Genomic DNA, 23092 nt, shown 5'->3' with positions numbered 1-23092 from the left:
GTATGAATCTCTCTGAAGACTATTTCCACTATCATAAAGTCAAACCAGAATGAAGCTCTACGACGCTCCCACTTCTTTAATATTCTGGAAAGCAGCTGTTTTGAATTTCTGGACTTTCCCCTGCAGGTCCCTGAAACAGTGGAGTGCGTCCGCGTTTAGGCCCCCCGCCGCAAGCTGTGCGCTGATGCAGTAACGCCAGTGACCGCTAGGTGTCTCGCTCTCTCGCCGTTTGCACGGGTGCCTGGCGGCGCTGACGTCAACGGCATGTTGATTTGCTCCGGCTTGAGAAGAAAGGAGTTAGTGCGTGCTGAGAGAGCGGGTACTGCGAACTGCCTTATTATGCTGTAGCCCCGGAACCAAACCGTGCAACTTAGGTGAGTACCGAACCGGGCCGAGCGCAGCTGGAGCAGAACCGCCTCTCTGCATGCGTGGCCGCTCTTTTCTCTCCACTTTCATTCACGTGTGGATGTTTGGTGCGTGTTTGTCCCCGGTTCACCTCGCGCACAAGTTAAACATCGAGAGACACTTTGGCAAGCCGCGCGCGAACAAGTGTCTGTCTACCTGATGGCGCTGCAAGGTGCCCAAGTTTGCAGGGACGCACGGCAGCCTGTTGTGGACGCGCTGCGTTTGACGTGACGTCGCCGTGGTTTGTGAGACAGTCGCCTTATGACGCCTGTCTCCGTATGACGTATGGATGAAAACGGTGCGAGTCGTACGCGGCGGCACCGCCGTGTGTCCGTATTGTGTCTCGTTTGACGGTGACGACATCATACTGGGGACACTGGTGTGTGTATGTGTGTGTGCGCACTGGGAATCTGTACGTGTGTGATTGACAGGCTGGCTCCGTGTGTGAATGCGCTCGCGGCGTGGGAACGGATACGGCGTCTGATTGATTTGGTGTGTGGACGCAGTCTGATCCGTGTCGGTCGGAACCCGATCCACCTGTTCGCAGCTGACGTTTGGACGGTGCCTGATTTGTCTCGCGCACTTCTCAAACAGTCACGGTGCTTTTGTTTGTTGTCGTTCATCGCCGTGGCGGCGCGCGCAGCAGCTCGGTTCCTGCCGTCGTCCTCCGCGCGGTGCGTGATGTTTAGCACAGTGCGTTACGCTGCGTGATTTTTGTCTGCACCCATTTGATTTGAACGCCGTCTCGACGCGCGCGACCTGAAATAAGCGTTAAAGTTTTCACGGAGCTGTGCGCGCAACCGTGTAATGCGCACCGACACACCTGTGACCACACGCGCACATCTTCCACCTGTGACTTTAAGTGTGACCATTAGAGGAAACGGGAAGTTTGTGGAATTGTGTTTGTTTGTTTTTCTGCGCTGAAAGCAAAAAGTAGCCAAATGTCTCCTTTTACGCTTTGTTTGAAAATTTAAAAGGGAGATCATTGTGATATTAAAAACACACACACACACACACGGGTTAATAAATAAATATTATGGCCACGTTTTATCTCTATGATTCATTCACCCTGTTAACTAATCACCAGAGGCAGGATGAGGTTGGAGAATTGGTTTACATTTTGGCATTGATGGAGATCTGCCTCTAACTTTTCTATTTGGCCTTTGAACTCCCTTATTTTATTTTTAATACTGTTATTATGATGTCACAAAGCTGTCCTTTGTGTGCACTCTGACCACAGGAGAGGAAACATGATGATTTATTGAATTATTTTTTTTGATAACTCCCTGTGTGTTAGGACGAGTGCACGCTCACACGCTCAGTCATCTGTATTGTGATGAGAGGGTGATGCATTTTGGCTGCTGTATCTCCAGCGATTCGCCTCATCCTGCTTTCCTTTCCACCCATTTCTGGCCGCTGCTCTCTGCTCCTGTCTGTGACGGGAATACTGAGTAAGATGCCGTTTAATTTCAGAATGGCTGCTGGCGGTCTCTGTGAGCCAGGCGGCAGTGAAGAAAGCCCCGTTTACACTTAACTGCTGTACGTACACATCATAAACAAACAAACACATATTTTGACGCGTGATACATTGGCGTGCACGGTCGGCCTGTTCGACGGCTCCAAAATTGTCTCCCTGATCTCATTTTAGGAAATGTACCACAGATGCTCGACTTTCCTTCACAATATTTGTATTCAGCTCAAAATATATCAAAATATTTATCACACGAGGCGGTCTAACCCACTACAACAGGATCTGGATGATGATGATTACTTTCTTTCATATCTTGATGGGGTGTCTTCCAACATAATTTCTCAATCAAATGAGTTTTGATCAACCCTGTCAGTTGTACGTGTCATCACAGAGATGATGTTTGCAGATAATGATGGGTGAACAGTGTTTTAATGAAGTTGCTGTTGTGATGAAATTCAGGTTGCAAACACAATGGTGTTAATAATCATGGAAAATTTCCAGGACTGGTGGTGACGGGACGTGTGCACATTATTGTGACTTCTATCATATCAGCAAATGAGCACTTTGTAGATTTCATACGACCAAAATGCTCCAGTGTCTTTTACAGGGTCTGTGATGAAAAAAGCGGTCCTTTTTATTTTTTTCAAAAAATAAATGGATTTGATTCATATGTTTTTATGTCAGACATGCTTGAACCCTCGTGCGCATGCGTGAGTTTTTTCACGCGTGTCGGTGACGTCATTCGCCTGTGGGCAGGCCTTGAGTGAGGAGTGCTCCACCCCGTCCATCGGAATCTCTTTGTCTGAATAGCCGCTGCGGACGGCGCGCGTTGCTTTATCAACATTTTTTCTGGACCTGTGAGGAATTTCCGAGTGGACACTATTCGAGAAATTTAGCTGGTTTTCGGTGAAAAGTTTAACGGCTGATGAGAGATTATGGGGTGTTTCTGTCGCTGTAAGGACTTCCCACGGAGCGGGACGTCGCGCAGCGCTTCCAGGCACCGTCGTCGGCCTGTTTCGACCTGAAAACATTCTAATTTAAGGCTTAATTCACCCAGGACATCGTGAGACCGGCATGAGGACTTTCTGCGGACATTCCACTGTTTAAGGACATTTTGTAATGAAAGACGTGCGCGCAAATTCGCAGAGTCGTTTCCGTGACGACTCGGCAAAATGCCTGAAATGTGGAAGTTTTCAACTTGACACGGCGAAACGCTGCCGCCTCGAAGCACAGATCGCCGTCAGGCGCCGTGGGCCGTCCTTACGGCGACACTACCAGACCAATATCTCTCATCAGCCGTTAAAATTTTTACCAAAAACCAGCTGAATTTATCGAATGGTGTCCACTCAGTTGTGCCTTACAGTTTTTGAAAAAATTTTTATCAAACAAAGCAGCAGTCTCTGAGCCATTCCTAAACAATGAAAAAACGACGAGAGGGTGGGCCACTCCTCACTCAAAGACTGCCCACAGGCGAATGACGTAACCGACAGGCGTGAAAAAACTCTCACATGCCCACGAGGGTTCAATCATGTCTGATGTAATCACACGTGATTCAAATCCTTATGGTTTTTGAAAAAAAATAAAAAAATAAGGTCCGTTACTTCTATCACAGACCTCGTAATATGTCTGGGCTTCTGTGTATTTATTTATTTATTTTTGTAAAACTCTGCAAAAATCTGACAAGTTATTAAAGAAACAAACAAGACAACCCCCCCCCCCCCTCCTGTTTTTAGTTATTTCATAAGGTTTGTATTTCCACACAATTTCCTGCTTTTGTTCCTTTTTGCAGAGCCACTTGAAAAATGCAATGCTGCCTGTGACAGACCAGGTCCAACCACGTTTCACCTCATTTCATTAAAATGATTGAAACGGCTTATTTTGAAGTGGTTTTTTTTTTGTTTTTTTACAAATTAGATTTAAAATGTCGCAGCTGTGAGATTTGATCAGAATCAAATTTAATTGAATCCGTTACAGGATGGACTCAAACTTAAAGTGAAAATTCAGGGAAATGATTTCAACTTTTTTCCACCAACACAGTAAATAAATGAATAAAACATCAGCAAAAGCGTATTATTTGTGGTGGTAGAAGAAAAATATAGTTTATTAAATTTTGACTCGAAAGGAAAAATAGTTATTTGTGTGTCTGTGTGTTGGCACGCTGACTGTTGTGCAGAATTAGCTGGATCTGACATTTTCATTTTCTCTCTCTGCAGGTTTTATCTTGTTTACAAAGATAGCTAAAACCACTGCTGAGCAGGGAAGGCGAGCCTCATGAGTCGCCCTCGTGGACACAATGGATTTAACTAAAATGGGTATGATCCAGCTCCAGAACCCCAACCACCCCACTGCCCTCCTGCAGAAGGCCAATCAGATGCGTATGGCGGGCACTCTGTGTGACGTGGTGATCATGGTCGACAGCCAGGAGTTCCACGCTCACCGGACTGTGCTAGCTTGTACCAGCAAAATGTTTGAGATCCTCTTTCACCGTAGCAGCCAGCATTACACCTTGGACTTTCTTTCACCAAAGACCTTTCAGCAGATTTTGGAGTATGCTTACACTGCCACTCTCCAGGCCAAGGTAGAGGACTTGGATGACCTGCTGTATGCAGCAGAAATCTTAGAGATTGAATACTTGGAAGAGCAATGCCTCAAGATTCTGGAAACCATCCAGTCTTCAGATGAGAATGATGTGGAGGTCAGTGTTAATGACGGGAGCACGGAGGAGGAGGAGGATCGCAAAGGCCACAATGGAGGCAAGAACTCCAGAAAGCATTCCATGGACAGTCCGTACATGTCAGGTAACCAGCAGGTCTCTACCTTAGCCGGCATGGTGGACCAGAGCCCTTCGGTCTCCACCTCCTTTGGAGTCCCCAACCTGAGTCCAACAAAAACTGCTGTGGACAGCCTGATGAGCATTGGGCAGTCACTGCTCCAACGGGGTTTTAGTGGGGATCAACAGGTACACGGAAATTCCCACCACCTGATGACTGAGATCAAGACAGAAATGATGCAAGTAGATATGGGCGGCAACGGTCATGAAAGTCCTCACAACATAGAGTCAAGTGGCTCCAGTAATGGAGAGAGAAGTGGGGAGGACAGAAATCGAGAGGGTCCAGGGACACCGACTAGGAGCAGTGTGATCACCAGTGCCCGTGAGCTGCATTATGTTCGTGATGAAGGTATGGGGGACCCTACAGCAGAGGTTAGCCAGATGGGACTGGAAGCAATAGCTGGAATGACAGAGAAACATCTGGCCTCTCTCTACTCCCTACCAGTCAATCATAAATCAGATGCTGTCATGTCCATGCCGGTGTCCATGGCCTCATCTTTGCCAATGTCCCCAGCTCTAGCTATGTCGATGGACTTCAGTGCCTATGGCGGACTCCTGCCTCAGAGCTTCATCCAGCGAGAGTTCTTCAGCAAGCTTGGAGAGCTGGCTGTAGGCATGAAAACAGATGGTCGGAACCAGCATGAACGCTGCAACGTCTGCGGAGCAGAACTACCAGACAACGAAGCTGTGGAGCAGCACAGGTAAGAAGAAGAAAGTTATTTTGGTGGGTGTATGCTGTTTTTGTTTTTTTTTTGTTTTTTTGGAATGGTGTTTTCCCCATTCATCATCTCCAAAGTTTGCAATTATGAACCCAAAAAAAATAAAGTACCTGGTTTAACAACTCTGTAATGCTTTGTGGCAGTCGTGTTCCTGGTCAAACCTCTGGAACTTTTCTAGTTTAGGCAGGTGAGCAGCTTATCCTTGCAGTGAGTGTCTTATTACACAAGAACAGTGCCGGACAAGTTTGGCCACTTTTTCATTTGTAATTGATTTTTTTTTTTTTTTTTTTTTGCTGTTGTCTTTGTGATTGTCATGTGTCCATTCCCAAGAGAAATGAAGTGATTGTGTTGTTTAATTAAAAAAAAAAAAAAAAAACAAGGTTGTCAACCCGTACTACTGCACACCTGGGCATTGATCTCATTAGACTGGTGTAGTTGTCAAAGTGTCTGTGTTGGAAAAAGGTTGAATTTGTTACAAACTGGTTTCAGTTTGTCTCGTCAAAATGATAATGACACCACTTCCAACAGCCGGAGTGTTTTTCCGCATTGTTTAATTGGTAAAATAAAAGGTTTCATATTGGCAAAAATGACAGACAGGGCTGTGCCTAAGCAACGGAAATGAGGCACAACACCAGGTTGTTACAGTCTCAGCACCATCATACCAATTATCAAGACTTGACTTGACTTGGAACTTGACTTGAGATTTGTGACTTGTCGATTCATGACTTGCTGGTACCTTCGTCCCACCTCTGGTTTGCAGCCCCATGGAATGATTTCTCTTGTCTGCTTCTAAAGCTGGTGTCTCCCAATGACTCAGTATGCAAGACTCACACATCATTGGTCTGGTTAACCGTCACACAAAAAATAATGTGCTGCTATTGGTGGAATAGTCAACATCACGCAAAAGTTTAAAAGCACCAGTTCCGCAGAGAAATTTCACAAACTCCTTCAGCTGATTGATTCTCTGTGTGAATTGTTGGGATGCACAAGTGGGAAAGAAAGCCTGCAGAGCAAAGGACTATTTTGTTGTTTTTTTTTTTTTGCCATTTTTGGCAGTACCCACCATCTGTGAAACAGAACTGTCAGAACCTCCATGATGCTGTCCTCACCCACCACTGATGTGAGGGAGGATGCCGAGCAGATGGAAGATGTTTTCATTGAGAAAACAGCTCAAAATTAATTTATTAGTGTGTGTTTAAAAAAAAAAGTTAAGTATAAAAAACCACCATGGTGCAAATACAACAATACATAAGCAAGATCAATACTTGCATGGAAATTTATTTATTTTTAATTCTTTTTTCTTTCAATTTATGGGCAACTAAGCAGAATCTTTTTTCAGATGGTGGTTTTCCTAGTCTCTTCTGCCTATGAAGTTACAGAAAACAGCTTCTATTGGTAAAAGAACCCCCCCCACGCACCCAAGCGCCACTATGCTCCAAATTTCTGGGGACAGCCCTGGATACAAATACTGAGATGTTTATGAAAGGGCTCATATTGGCTGATATATCAGTCAGTCTCTAATTTTTATTCTTATATTCCATCCATCCATCCATTTTCTTCCGCTTTATCCGGAGTCGGGTCGCGGGGGCAGCAGCTCAAGCAAAGCCGCCCAGACCTCCCGATCCACACACACCTCCCCCAGCTCCTCCGGGGGAACCCCAAGGCGTTCCCAAGCCAGCCGAGAGATGAAGTCCCTCCAGCATGTCCTGGGTCTTCCCCGGGGCCTCCTCCCAATGGGACGTGCCCGGAACACCTCTCCAGCGAGGCATCCAGGGGGCATCCGGAGGGGGCCATGGGGGTCGGGTGCAGAGAGGATTGAGTGGCGGTCGAGGGCGGGTGGCCCGGCGGCTCGGTCCATTTTCACAGCCCCTGGCTGTTGGGACGTGGAATTCTTATATTCATTATTTTAAAATGTACAAGTCGACAAAAGATTGCAAGTCTGTTTTTAAGGACTCATTGAATGGTGTTGCTGGCTCACAGTTTACCGAATGGGGAGGAAAAAAAAACAACTTTCACGACTTTCACAAAAACTTTTGACTTGAAGGTGTTGGGAAAGCTGTGTGTACAGGCTTATCAAAAATGGCAGTGGAGAAAGTGTGTTGTGTGGTTAATGTGACTATGAAGACAAAGCAACATGGAAATCTTAATTTTTGGTCAACAATTCAAGCATAAAGTAGCTGAGAGGATAAGGACCCAATATGGGTAGTAGTCTGAGCTTGGAAGTAACCTGCTTTGGACTGGTGTCCAGGTGGAGTCGTAGACTTTCACCCGCCTCACGTTACGGAATCTGGAGATGAGCACTTGGCACAAATGAGCTTTGAGCCCTATGTTGATTGACTTTATTTGCTCGACAAATAATGATTTATGGGGGGGGGGGGGGGGCTTAGTGAACAATAAGTGGGTTTAATTCCAGCTTGCTCTGGGGTGGCATCTTTACATTGGCATCTTGGTATCATTGACATTTGGTGCCATGAAGTTGTCCAGTGGCCACAGAAGCAGGTCTTACTGTAAATGGAATTGGCTTCGATGGTACGATTTCTAAGTCAGGCTGAAGGAAGTCGAAGGAGGCTGGCACTCCCTAAATGAATAATGCCAAAACTTTGTCAAGGCACTATAATGAAGAATGGCTACCTGGTACGGCTTCAGCGCTGTTCCTCTTCCTGAAATGGTAGATCTTGTTGATAAAATGATAACAGTATTAACAGGCGCTGAATATAGACAGTTCAGTTCTTTTTCCTGATCCTCTTGTGTTTTATTGGTGGTTGACAAACTAGTCGTTTATTACTGTTACTATGTCGACAGGAGTTTGTACCAGCACACTGACAAAACTAGGACAACAAACAATGTACTACTGCTGAAGGGTCACCTGGCAACCAGACACCCCCCCCCCCAACACACACACTGCCGTCTTCCCCAGGCTAAGTCCACTAGTAGCCAAATACTTGTCTGAAGACTTTTTCTCTCCATCCTACTGGTAACCTGTGCTGAGCAGTTAATGACCTCCACCATACACGTTTGCTGCGGCGTTTCACCACAATGTGCCCAAACCTCTGACAGTTATAACACTGTAGAGGTGACTGACCATAAGGCCTGACATCGTAGTGTAGAAATCCCACAAACACCTCAGCTGGTAATGTGTCCCCTTTAAAACTTAGCATCCCCGACCTGCTGTCTGCTCTCTTACTATATGCGTGGGTTGGAATGCCCACCACCTTTTTTCATAAAAGCTGGTTAGATGCCCACCCTTGTGACCCCAGTTCATCATAAAAAGCAAAAAAAAAAAAAAAAGACTTTTCAAGAAGTTTTTCTCATCATGTCCGCATTAGGCATGTGAATCTAATCACTGACGATTCAGTACGCATCTCGATACAATACATATGATGATTCAATTCACCCCTGTTCCCGATTCAATGCGATTTGATATGTATTTGATGACTATTCAGTTCCTCACAATGCGATACATTGCAATTTGGTGTGATACGATTAGGGAAGGGTATCGATAAAATTTTATTGATATCGAGCCGATTCTTTATTGATTCCATTATCAGTACCTCTTGTGAATTTTCTGTGTATGAAAAGTAGGCTTTACAGGTTTTCTGTGTCAACATTTTATTGAGTCTTAAAGTAAATAAATATGAAATTGGTCACTGGATCCTTAAACTCTGGACATAAATAGAAATAAACAATCTATAGTATTTGTCAAAAGCATTTCCTTTCAGATATTAATGACACAAATGTAGCCTCTGAGCTCTTCAGCCCACTGCTGCACATCAAGATCAATATTTCATAAAGAACAGAGGACGTCTCCTTTTTTTTGGGGGGGGGGGGGGGGTTGTTTGAAGTTTGTTAATATTATAACATTTGGAAAGAGGTGTCATTTGATTTTAAGTTATTAAAATCGAAGTTATTAATTCAGACCGAAATCTGTGCGGCTCTTTCGAGCTGTGCACTTAGTCCTACAAAACAGGATATTATTATTATGATTTCCTTTACCTGAAGGACAACTTCAGCTTACACACGTTTGGTGCTCACAGCAGAAAACCATCGTGTAAAACTCCGGTGTGGAACGTTGGACGTTTCTTGCCCACAACAAGACAAGAGTCCCAGTTTGACTTTAATCCACACAGTGTTGACTCACAATTGACGTCTTTAAATGGCTTTGAGAGGGGTTAATGAAGACATTGCGGACCTGCTGCTGGAAGTGAAGCAGAAAACCAGCGAACAGCGGGTCGAAGCACTGCTTCCTTGCTTCAAGCAGACCTGCTGCAGTCTGCAATCAGCGTAGAGAAATGATCATTTCCCGATAAACATCCTCAAGAACAACAGCCGCTCCGGTGTCCCAAACTGAAGGACCAATAAGGGAATTGTTAAGCTTTCTGGCTTCTGTCCATGGTGCATTCAGTGTGCATCAAAAAAAAAAAAGTTGATGCAACACTATTCCACCCGTCAAATGACTCGATGCACTCGGATCACGCACGTTTGTATCTAGATACCGATTCGTATTGATTAATCTCTACATGCCTAGTCCGCATCTTACCTACCGTGATGATGATGATGAGGTTACCGCCTCCTCCTGAAGTTACCCTATCATCAACTATCCTCTGAAGACGCACTGCTCACGTCTTTCTGACCTTTATGAGATTATTTGGGCGCTTTCCAAGGCTCTTCTGCATCATGACCTTCAACCGTATCGCCACCGCTTCCCACACCGTCACTTTCCTCCACCATTTCCCAGTGACATAAAAGGACAAATGAGTAACGATGACAACAAAAGTACCGGCTACTGTCCACCACCAATCCCTGGAAAGGTTCAGTCATCTCTCTGAAGTGCTTTAAATGACTCAGCCAGATAAAGCACAGCATGAGTACACCTTTGGTTGCGTGACTAAACTCTAAGCCTGCTCTCATCCTCGCTCATTGGCCAAGCATGGATGTTGATAATGGCACATACTGCACAGGATGCGTAAACAGCCAATCTCTGAATAGGTTTCTGTTTGGCTACACCCCTGCTCCTGGAGATCACCTCTCCTGTGTGTTTTCCAACTCTTCCTACTCCACCCACTGCTAATTAATTGTCAGGTGTGTTCAGCCAATCAAGAGTCAAGAAACACCAGAATTGACTAACTGTGGCAGGTGGAATATGGAAAACGTACAGGAGCGGGTGACCTCCAGAACCAGGGTTTGTGACCCCTGTGTTACACTGTTGTCATGTGACCCAACTTTATCGTTATTGGTTCTACAAAACTGGATTGATGATAAACTGATGGAGAATGTTTACCTTGGACGTCGTAATGCTGGTTTTATTTCGAAGCGTTTCCCTGCAATACGTTGATGTGTGTGTGACTTGATGGCAAGAACATGTTTTGCTAACATGAATATGTGCTGAGAAAACCCTGCAAGAACATCAGAGATGAAGCTTATAAAGTGCAGAAAGCATTTCTAAAAGCAGAATAAATGCAAAGGAGAGAACATGCATTGCGTGGTATGGCTGTTAATTATCTTCAGCTCTGCTCGGTAATTACCTCTGATTACACTACTACTACAAAAAACAACATAACCTGTTGCTTTATTAAGAAAAGATCACTAAAAATGATTATTTATGAGCTGGCAACTGATGTTAAACATTTTGTTGTGACAAATCTTTCAGCAATTTTAAAAATCGCCCAACCCTTGGTGCAAGTGTCCTTGAGCCATACAGTGAATCCCAAACAGCTTTAAGTGCCTGAGTCCTATACAGGTACACATGATGTAGAAAAAAGTTATGAATGTGAGACAGCAAGAGCTCCTGCATGTGATCCCCCCCACTGGACGGATCCACTTTTTAAAAACTATCCAGGTGGTGACAGGTGAAGCTTTTTTGGTCTCACCAGCATTTGAGACAGTTGCTCACACTGACCGCACACACTCACTGCTGTGGTGCCACTCAGCCTCAAATTGGAATTTAATTTATTCTTTTACTTAACCAGGTTATTCTCATTGAGATGGAGATATCTTTTGCAAGGGAGACCTGGACAATTGTAAAGTTTCCAATAAACCTAACCCCCCCCCCCGGGTCCACTGTCGGACGGCCCTTCCGAGCTCATTGAGTTCAGATGATGATTCACTCAGGAAACGAGAGCTGAACTTGGGCGCTGAAATGTGGTTCTTGTAAACCAACACAATGAGGTGATATCAAACTTAAGGCCAGGAAATGTGATGCCTTAAGTTTGATGCAATTTTTTCACGTTATTCATCTACGCCGGTCTGAGGAGTTAATACCACTTTGTGTCACTGAGTATAACTGCGTCTGTTAAAGAGAGATCCCCCAGGGGTTGATCTAGCTTCAGGATTGGGGGGTAGTGGTGTGCTGAAGGCATTCCCCTACCACGGGGGGGGGTCCAATGACATGCTCCCTTACAAAATTTTAATAATCTACAGCCTTGTTTCTGGGAAGTGGAATCCTTTCTAGTCACCATTTTTAATGCGCAATCTTTATTTTAAACTGGAAATCTTCTAATTCTGTTTGTAGCTTCGTGCAAACCCCCTTGCGGTTGTGAACTCCTCTTAAAATGTTCCTGCCTCAGTTGTCTGTGGGGCTTTTGCACAGTCAGTGGGCTGTTGTGTTTTTGTTTTTGTTTTTTTCTTTCCCTCCCTTGAAGGCCACCTTCTCACCTGGTAATATTTGCTCAAATCAACAGGAATGCACTGTGGTTAAAGTTCAGTTGCAGCTCTGAACCCCGTCCCCTCAGGCTTCAGCCAGCTATCAGAGAGAGCTGGACCGCTTCAGTCTTCGCTCTGTAAACGTGCCTCAGTTGTTGTCTAAAGCACAGAGTTTTACTCTGAGGTGAAGTGTCCTTGTGACTGATGATTTTCCTCCGTTACGATCACTGCCGTACGGTATTGTTTTGTTTTTTTTTCACATAAAATTGCTGCGTGTTATTTTGTGGCTTTAGTGTGACCTTGATTATTCACCACGTCTTAGAGAATTGTTGTTGGACAGCCACTGCAGAAGTGATCAGCTCTTCTTTCTCAGGTGTTTTAACGGCAAGTTCTGAAAGGCGCTCGCTGTGTTGTCAGGATGCTAAACGACAAACTGGTCTTGTGTCTGCTTTGAGAAATGTCTGGCGTGTGAAATGGTTGCCTGTGTTTCAACAGGAATTTCATCAATTTACTCAAGCTGGGAAATCTTGTATCAAAGGAGATTTTCAAACTGTTTCACGCATTGATCTTGCCGCCTCACCACATAGCATACTAATGGGCTCATTTAGACCGGCTGATACACCAACACGACACTGTTTAATATTGTACGCGCCGTCCTGACAGCCTCCTGAAGTGTGGAAATCAAACATTGCATCATTCGCTGTCTGCTTCACCGTGCACACATGAAAGCGCTGCCGAACCGCCCGGAGATGTTTCGTATTCAGATGGCCCCCGTGTCCTTGCATATTCCAACACGGGTCAGCTGATTGCATATCAAGTCCAGCTCATAGTGCATGTGCGCGTGGGCGGCCAAGCTGCCGTTTCTTTGGATGTCAATCCAAGCTGCTTTATTTCAGCGGAGCAGAGTTGTGTTCGTTGTGACTAATTATACATCATTTCCCAACAGCCTGTGTGTCAGGGTCACCGCTGCCTCTGCAGCAAACACATAAAACGTCGGCAGAGTTCACTTGGTGCAGGCAGGTCAAGTCAAACATGAGTGTAATTGTTTCCAGATGTGGCACAGGTCGCCGGTGTGAGGTGTCTGTGAGTGTGTGTCTATTTTACAATGAATGCACCAGAAAGTGCCTGTTTCCTGTATAAATTTGGTCTCTGGCTCCTTTCAGTCCTCCGTGCCCTGGATTATATCATGAAAAACACCCCACCCACCCTGAACGCATCATTTACTACCTCCAGAAGTGGTGTGTGTGTGATCCGCTACAGGACAAAAGAAAGGCCTCATCTGCTTGTTTGGTATTTGCTGTTGAATCAACTGGTTGTTCAAGATGACTGACAGAAAAAAGATGATCAATGCATTAGGTTTAGCTCATCGTCTCTGATTTATCAGCATAGATTTATTGTTATGTAACTGTTAATGGTGCAGGAGGAAATTGTGAAACCATAAATCCACAGTATTTTACATATACCAGGGTTTGATTTAGGGTTTAGGCACTTGGGGTCCCCTTGTCATTTGAGGGACTTCCCATTCAGTCAGTGAATTTTGATGTTTGAGTAAAACCCATTTACATTTTCTGCATACAACCCCTGGCAATAATTATGGAATCACCGGCCTCTGAGGATGTTCATTCATTTGTTTAATTTTGTAGAAAAAAAGCAGATCAGACATGACACAAAACTAAAGTAATTTCAAATGGCAACTTTCTGGCCTTAAGAAACACTATAAGAAATCAGGAAAAAAAATTGTGGCAGTCAGTAACGGTTACTTTTTTAGACCAAGCAGAGGGAAAAAAATATGGACTCACTCAATTCTGAGGAATAAATTATGGAATCACCCTGTAAATTTTCATCCCCAAAACTAACACCTGCATCAAATCAGATCTGCTTATTAGTCTGCATCTAAGAAGGAGTGATCACACCTTGGAGAGCTGTTGCACCAAGTGGACTAACATGAATCGTGGCTCCAACATGAGAGATGTCAATTGAAACAAAGGAGAGGATTATCAAACTCTTAAAAGAGGATAAATCATCACGCAGTGTTGCATGGATGTTGGTTGTTCACAGTCAGCTGTATCTAAACTCTGGACCAAATACAAACAACATGGGAAGGTTGTTAAAGGCAAACATACTGGTAGGCCAAGGAAGACATCAAAGCGTCAAGACAGAAAACTTAAAGCAATATGTCTCAAAAATCGAAAATGCACAACAAAACAAATGAGGAACGAATGGGAGGAAACTGGAGTCAACGTCTGTGACCGAACTGTAAGAAACTGCCTAAAGGAAATGGGATTTACATACAGAAAAGCTAAACAAAAGCCATCATTAACACCTAAACAGAAAAAAACAAGGTTACAATGGGCTAAGGAAAAGCAATCGTGGACTGTGGATGACTGGATGAAAGTCATATTCAGTGATGAATCTCGAATCTGCATTGGGCAAGGTGATGATGCTGGAACTTTTGTTTGGTGCCGTTCCAATTAGATTTATAAAGATGACTGCCTGAAGAGAACATGTAAATTTCCACAGTCACTGATGATATGGGGCTGCATGTCAGGTAAAGGCACTGGGGAGATGGCTGTCATTACATCATCAATAAATGCACAAGTTTATGTTGATATTTTGGACACTTTTCTTATTCCATCAATTGAAAGGATGTTTGGGGATGATGAAGTCATTTTTCAAGATGATAATGCATCTTGCCATAGAGCAAAAACTGTGAAAACATTCCTTGCAAAAAGACACATAGGGTCAATGTCATGGCCTGCAAATAGTCCGGATCTTAATCCAATTGAAAATCTTTGGTGGAAGTTGAAGAAAATGGTCCATGACAAGGCTCCAACCTGCAAAGCTGATCTGGCAACAGCAATCGGAGAGAGTTGGAGCCACATTGATGAAGAGTACTGTTTGTCACTCATTAAGTCCATGCCTCAGAGACTGCAAGCTGTTATAAAAGCCAGAGGTGGTGCAACAAAATACTAGTGATGTGTTGGAGTGTTCTTTTGTTTTTCATGATTCCATAATTTTTTTCCTCAGAATTGAGTGATTCCATAATTTTTTCCCTCTGCTTGGTCTAAAAAAGTAACCGTTACTGACTGCCACAATTTTTTTTTTTCCCTGATTTCTTATAGAGTTTCTTAAAGCCAGAAAGTTGCCATTTGAAATGACTTTAGTTTTGTGTCATGTATGTGATCTGCTTTTTTCTACAAAATTAAACAACTGAATGAACATCCACCGAGGCCGGTGATTCCATAATCTTTGCTAGGGGTTGTAGTATTGATGATGATGATTTGATTATTATTATAATTTCACTCCTAGTTTTCAGAATACGCTGCTGCAGTTGTATTTTATGATGTTGTAGCAGCTTTTCTAAAAAGTTGCAGTGCAACCTGTGATGGTTTAGATGTTTTCAGTTGGGGAAAAAACAGGGATTAAATCAGTTTTTAAAAAAATGGTGAATGGGCCATTGGCTCCTCAGTGCTAATCATAATGGGCCTTTTGCAATTTCAGTGGACCATGGACTTCATGGACTTTTATTGATATATTTATTTAATTTAAAAAAAAATGCTTATTCATATATGACTAAATCCCTTTGTATGTATATTAAATGTGATTGGTGTTGTGAAAAGGTAGCCATGTTTAATTAATTTCACTATTTTGCACTTGCTTTTATACTAAAATAGATATCACTGTAATGGCACTTTATAACTTTTCACATATGCTTTAAGATTAATGGTCCTGTAGTTGCGAATTGATCAATGAATGACGTCAGTCGAAAAAGTGCATTATTGCACCATAAAATCAAGCAAGACGATACATCGGTCTCAATACATCGGTCTTTCCATGTCCCCAGGAGGTTAAATGTTTAAAATTTAAATATTAATGTGTCAGTGCAGCTTTTGGATGCATTAGAGGTAAGAACAATGTGTTACTTCGTATGTTTGAGTTATTGGCCTCAGCCGAGTCACTGAAAAAAGGAACAAGTGAAAATGGTAAAATGCTTGCGACAGTGCATCCAGAAAGTTTTCACAACACTCCACCTTTTCCACATTTTATGTTACAGCCTTATTCCAAAATGGGGTAAATTCATTTTATACCTCAATTTCTCCTCACAACACCCCATAATGGTATGAAAAATGTTTTTTAGAAATTTTTGCAAATTTATTAAAAATAAAAAGCTAAGAAATCACGTGCATAAGTATTCACACCCTTTGCTCAGTACTTTGTTGATGCACCTTTGGCAGCAGTTACAGCCTCACGTCTTCTTGAATATGATGCCACAAGCTTAGTGCACCTATCTTTGGGCTGTTTTGTCCATTTCTCTTTGCAGCACCTCTAAAGCTCCATCAGGTTGGATGGGGAGCATCGGTGCACAGCCATTTTCAGATCTTTCCAGAGATGTTCAGTCAGATTCAGGCCTGGGCTCTGGCTGGGCCACTCAAGGGCATTCACAGAGTTGTCCTGAAGCCACTCCTTTGATATCTTGGCTGTGTGCTTAGGGTCATTGTCCTGCTGAAAGATGAACTGTCGCTCCAGTCTGAGGTCAAGAGCGCTCTGCAGCAGGTTTTCATCCATGATGACTCTGTACGTTGCTACATTCATCTTTCTCTCAATCCTGACTAGTCTCCCAGTTCCTGCTGCTGAAAAACACCCCCACAGCATGATGCTGCCACCACCATGCTTCACTGTAGGGATGGTGCCTGGTTTCCTCCAAACATGACGCCTGACATTCACACCGAAGAGTTCAATCTTTGTCTCATTAGACCAGAGAATTTTGTTTCTCATGGTCTGAAAGTCCTTCAGAAACCTTTTGGCAAACTCCAGGTGGGCTGCCATGTGTCTTTTACTAAGGAGTGGCTTCCATCTGGCCAATCTGCCATATAGGCCTGATTGGTGGATTGTTGTAGAGATGATTGTTCTCCTCTCTCCACAGAGGAATGCTGGGGCTCTGACAGTATGACCATCAGGTTCTTGGTCACCTCCCTGACTAAGGCCCTTCTCCCCCAATTGCTCTGTTTAGATGGACGGTCAGCCCTAGGAAGAGTCCTGGTGGATCCAAACTCCTTCCCTTTACAGATGATGGAGGCCACTCTGCTCATTGGGACCTTCAAAGCAGCAGAAATGTTTCTGTGCCCTTCCTCAGATTTGTGCCTCAATACAATTCTGTCTTGGATGTCTACAGACAATTTCTTTGACTTCATGCTTGGTTTGTGCTCTGACATGCACTGTCAATGTATATGTCAATCTTATATGTAGACAGGTGTGTGTCTTTCCAAATCATGTCCAATCAACTGAATTTACTCCAGGTGGACTCCAATTAAGCTATAGAAACATCTCAAGAATAAGTGGAAACAGGATGCACCTGAGCTCAATTTTGATCTTCGTGGCAAAGGCTGTGAATACTTATGTGATTTCTTAGTTTTAATTTTTAATGAATTTGCAACAATAAAAAAAAAAAAACTTTTTTTGACATAACCATTATTGGGTATTGTGTATAGAATTTCGTCCATTTTGGAACAAGGCTGTAAGATGGAAAATGTGAAGCGCTGTGAATACTTTCTGATTTCATATAATAGAGTAGAATGGGAGGCAGAGCCTTCAGCTTTCAGGCTCCTCTCCTGTGGAACCAGCTCCCAATTCAGATCAGGGAGACAGACACCCTCTCTACTTTTAAGATTAGGCTTAAAACTTTCCTTTTTGCTAAAGCTTATAGTTAGGGCTGGATCAGGTGACCCTGAACCATCCCTTAGTTATGCTGCTATAGACGTACACTGCTGGGGGGTGCCCATGATGCACTGTTTCTTTCTCTTTTTGCTCTGTATGCACCACTCTGCATTTAATCATTAGTGATTGATCTCTGCTCCCCTCCACAGCATGTCTTTTTCCTGGTTCTCTCCCTCAGCCCCAACCAGTCCCAGCAGAAGACTGCCCCTCCCTGAGCCTGGTTCTGCTGGAGGTTTCTTCCTGTTAAAAGGGAGTTTTTCCTTCCCACTGTAGCCAAGTGCTTGCTCACAGGGGGTCGTTTTGACCGTTGGGGTTTTACATAATTATTGTATGGCCTTGCCTTACAATATAAAGCGCCTTGGGGCAACTGTTTGTTGTGATTTGGCGCTATATAAAAAAAAAAATTGATTGATTGATTGAATAGATTAAAAATTAAAAGAGAAGTTGTTCTAGTGAGTCATTTTATTAAACTGTTTTCTTTATCTCTTACTCAGACACAGTCTGTCACACAGATAGACGGCTCGGTCACTTAGTGATACACTCATCATGAATCATGCATTTTTCATGGAAATTACATTGATTGTTTTAGTACTTGTAATAGATAGCAGTTCGGAGTGAAGATGGTCACGTTCTCTGTCTCGTTACCTTAACTCTCTTTGAAATGTTCTCTCAGCAACAGGCAGGAGAAAGATGCACCCAAACGTCTGAAAAGCTCCATGCAGTGATGATAAATCTGTGTGAAACGGCATCAGAGCTGCAAAATTTTTCCGCCGTTCATTCTGCATCCACAGGAAGCTACTCGTATGTAAAACTCACGTCGGATTACGTTAGATGCTTCTTTTTCTGTAGAGGGACAGTATTAAATTGAACCGCGTTTACGCGACTGTGGGCTGTTTACTGTTAAAAAGCTGACGTTTCCGAAGTTGACGATGCCTCCCTAAGACAGCTGGGTTTGGTTCCAGCCCCCGCCCGTGACCCTTGACTGGAGTCAGGAGCTATAGACAGTGACTGGATGTTTGTGTTTTATGTGATTGCCTGAATGTTCAGAATGTAGAATTTGTAGATCCTTAATGTCATTGTTGAACGTTTGAAGTGATATTGTTCTGTCGTTTAAATTTTTTTTCTGTGTGAAGAAACCTGAGAGGAATGAACTGTAATCTGAACGGTAACCTTGAAACAGAGATTTAGTATACTGAACCTTGAGGTAGGTGTGTGTCTTTGTGCGTGTGTGTGCTTACAATTCCAAAGCAACGGCAGCCAGTGCAACCGCTGTCTACAGTGTGACAGACTGTCGCTTAAAAATTGTAACATTTTGAACATTATTTGAAATTATTTTGTATATTTTCACAAGAGAAAAAAAGAACAGGTTTTGGACTTGGGGGAAACTATAACAAATGTGGTTTTTGGACTTGAGGGAAGTTTCATAAACGGGGTTTTGGGGAATTTGGGAAAATTGTAATAAACAAGGATTTTTTGGATTCAGGGTATCTACAATAAAGTGGGTTTTTGGAATCCAGGAAACTAAAATATAACGCAATGCTAAAATACCCTCGGCTGTATGAACATTAAAATAGGAAACAGCATGTGACCTTTTGACCTCTTAAGATAGGTCAAGGTTAGCCATCTTTGAACTTGTCCAAGGTTTGTGTCCCAAGAACATTCCCTGTGAATTTGGAAACCCCGGCAGTAATAGGAATGGAGTTATGCTGAGCACAGACGGACAGATGGGTGCAAAGCCTTCGCAATACCCAATGACCATATTTTGGCCTCGGATAAAAAAATGTTTTTTGGATTTGGTGGAGGGGGGGACTTTGCCATTTTTAAGGCTGAAATGATGAGACGTTAAAAAAAAAAAAAAAAAAAAGGCCGACCAATCAATAATGGAAACTCCAAGGGCACTCGGAGTACATGCACCTGTATCATGGTCATATAGTGAACAGCATTATTACCTCCGCCAGAGGGCAGCCTGAATTGTGAGTCAGGTCCTTGTGATGTCGTTAGAGCAACACCATTAATTAACAGTAAATAAGGAAATCCTCTAATTCAGTGTATATACCAGAAATGACAAAAGATCCCTATGTGCTCTGACCTCCTGATCTGAGGTCAGCCGGTCTGCAGCCCTGAATCAAAGTCTGTGCAACTGTATTTTCAGACGTGTCGGTCAGTTAGATAACAGCCTCCTCCTCCTGTGTCGGTTAGTGCAGTCAGAACTTTGAAATGACTCTAAGAAATACGAAAGGAAATGGTTTTATTTTGTTGACACCCCCCCCCAACATGCCTTGGATTTATTTCTTAAAGGGAGCCCAGGGTGAGTGTTACTGCTGTTTCAGGGTTGCCGAGTTTACAGCTGTTATGTGCAGACGCGAGTTGAGGAGCGCGACCAGCATCTGACTGAACCCAGCGCTAAAATAACCAGAAAGCGGTTCCAAAAACAAAACATATTTATTTCCCTTTTATGCAATAATTGTGTACAACATAAATGTGGGTTTGTCTGGCGAGGTGAAGGACGGCGCACTCTCCAGCGCCCAAATGGTTCGAAGCCCGACGCTTCTGGACTCAGACTCACTGCCGAACACCCCCCAGGTGGACATGGCAAACTGACTCTGTGAAGGATGGAAAAGGTGAGGTAAGTCAACAGCTACAACAAATATCCTTCAAAGGCACACACTATCAGCAACACATTCAGGTCTGAATTTAAGCTTTATGTAAATGAGCAGCTTCTCACAACTGGTGGAGGATCATCAGTCCGTATGCCACGGCAGTGAGAAGCAAACTGCACAATTCTCATCAATGTTCAAATATACTGCGTAACAAAATATCAAATTACTCTTAACACTTATTCAGACAATCATCACCTCTGATGTGTGCTGACAGCATGTGTCCCTCACCTGTCCTCCTTCACAGGCACGATGTATCAAACCCAGGCGCGGTCCTCAGCGTCTCACAAACGAACGTCACAAGGTCGAGTTCCCGGCAATTCTGCTTGAACCACTCATGGCTTAAATGCAGAACGCCATCTCATTATCTGCTTCAGCTGAAAGTCTTTAAGTTTACATGTGAGCATCATCCACAGGTGCTGTGAGTCAGTAGGCCTGCACGTGAACATCCTCCACAGGTGCAGTTAATAATGCTGATGAGGGTGAAGGACTCTTCTGCCAGCACCTTCTCCACAGACAAAAACCAGTTTGCATACCACCTGGAGAGCAAAGAAAAGAAAACACAAAAACATCCAGCCAAACCTCCCAACACACAACAGCAATATTTTAGTAACCCTTGCGCTGAGAAAATAATCAACGTGGGAAGGGCTGGAGTGATTATTGGCAAAATAAATGTGTGATGTATGGAGCTAATTCTGCAGTGGCAGAGAAAGGTGGTGGGGGGGTGGGGGGACCACTGTTTGGTATTCCTAACACAGCATCCGATTCAGGGGAACTAGCCTTGGGTTTATCTCTTTCACTTAATCGTCCATTCTCATGCAAATGCCCGACCCTTGCTGTAATGTACATCACATAAGTGAGGGGAAAAAGAGGCTGTTTTCAAGTCCAGCTTTTCCAACGTGTCGTCGTTAAACATTACAGATAGCCATCAGTGCTTTGGCTCCCTCTCCCTCTCTGTCTGTAATACAGTCTGGGTTTTGGGGGACAGAACAGGCACCTGGGTGAGACGAGTCAATCAGTCACTGCCTTTATTTGTTGCTGTTATTTCTATTATCAGTGCACTTGTTGGGGGTAGGGGTGCACGAGTCGTGTTAACCTCCACACACATGCTCATGCTCAGTGTGTTCATTACTCCTCGCACGCATGCACACACTTCCGCCAGCGGCACGGCTCGCTCCTCCATTTCCTCTCCTTTGTGGCAAAGGCGAGCGGAGGGCGCTCTAATACCCCGGGCCCCAGGTGTTTAAACAGCGAGCCCAAGGCCTTTATCTGTGCATATCAGAATGGGACAGATAACCCCTGGCACTCCTCCTCAGTAAACTGTGAGCAGATTGAACCCAGATAAAGGCCCATAGCATTTGCTGCAGGTAACATATACATACACACACACACACACCCTGCGCATCAAGGTAAGGCCAGTCGAAGGTTTACTAGTCCTCTCCCTACAGGTTTGACTGCAGTCAACCATTAACCGCGACATCCTTACATTTACACCACAAGCAGTAGGGTTGTTGGGTTCAAACAGATAGCGCCATGGCTGACACGTTAAAGGCTTGGTGCAAGTGGCTGAACGTAAAGGCAATGCATGATGGGGTATCAGATCTATTTTTAACTTGTAGATGTACATTAACATGGAGATGACTAAATTTGCTGGAAACCGCACATTACGTACATGCAGGCCAAATTATCTCAAAGTATTGCAGAAAAGCAAAGCATTTCTTGGATACCAAGCCACTTCATATTTTGTATTGTTCACTGATTTTACGCTATCTAACCTACTGCTCAGATGTCTGAGGTAACACTTATCAGACTTCTCTTCATTCACTCTTTATACTGCAAAAAAAGCCATTTGAATTTTTTCCAGAATGTTGGGTTTCGGAGTCTTACGAATGAGTTATTTTTCAACATCTAAAATACTAAAATTATTGAATTGCAAACAGCAGTGTTTATGTATAAAGTCAGTAATTTATTACCTATGGACTTACTGACAATGTTTCACAATGGACATCCGTGTGTGTGTGGGTGGATGTGTGGGGGGGGGGTTATAGTTTGAGGGGAACACTGAATTTTAAGACCTGTGGTATTTGACCTACAATGAAAAGATTTACCATATCAAGCAGCGGAGTTAAACTTTGGAATGGTCTGAATGGGGAACTAAAACAATGTCCAAACATCATCCAGTTTACAGACAAATATAAGCGGATTATTTTTGATTTGTACAGGGAGGAGTAGGCTTAAATGTCACTGGTATGTCTATTAAGACTTACAACTAATTACACAGTACAATACAATATGTGTATATATGTAAGTAAGGCATTGTATAAAATTGAGGATGTATATGTGTGTGTATATATATGGATATGGGTATGTAGCTATATGCATTTGTTAGGAAGTTGCTTTATTTGTCATAGCTCATATTTTGCATTTAAATTATTTCTGAAAGTGCATATTTTATTATTGAACACTTTAAATATCAAATCTTTAACGAGTTAATTAATAATCAAGAAGTTAATTATATAATGTTGATGGTGGGCAGGGGGGTGCCTTTTTGAACATTTAACACAGAACAAGGGGTAGAACTCGATAAGCATTTCTGCTTCTTCCTGCTCCTTCTCAGGCATATTTCTTTTTTTCTTCTTCTTCTGTGTTTGGTGCT

General features: G+C 43.4%; 1 protein-coding gene across 2 annotated transcripts in view; it reads left to right on the top strand.

Moving 5' to 3' along the window:
- The first annotated feature begins 248 nt into the window (after positions 1 to 248).
- The window catches only part of zbtb16a (zinc finger and BTB domain containing 16a), a 350151-nt gene continuing 327307 nt past the window's right edge, over positions 249 to 23092 (top strand). For both annotated transcript variants that reach the window (XM_034177822.1, XM_034177821.1), the window contains exons 1-2: positions 249 to 374; positions 4090 to 5407. In XM_034177822.1, coding sequence (XP_034033713.1) covers positions 4170 to 5407 — 1238 coding nt within the window. In that variant the 5' untranslated portion in view covers positions 249 to 374; positions 4090 to 4169. The remainder of the gene's footprint in view (positions 375 to 4089; positions 5408 to 23092) is intronic.

This window comes from Thalassophryne amazonica, chromosome 9 (assembly GCF_902500255.1).
Source record: "Thalassophryne amazonica chromosome 9, fThaAma1.1, whole genome shotgun sequence".
Taxonomy (NCBI): Eukaryota; Metazoa; Chordata; class Actinopteri; order Batrachoidiformes; family Batrachoididae; genus Thalassophryne; species Thalassophryne amazonica.
The sequence above is the reverse complement of the archived record's forward strand: the minus strand, read 5'-3'. Positions and strand labels throughout refer to the sequence as shown.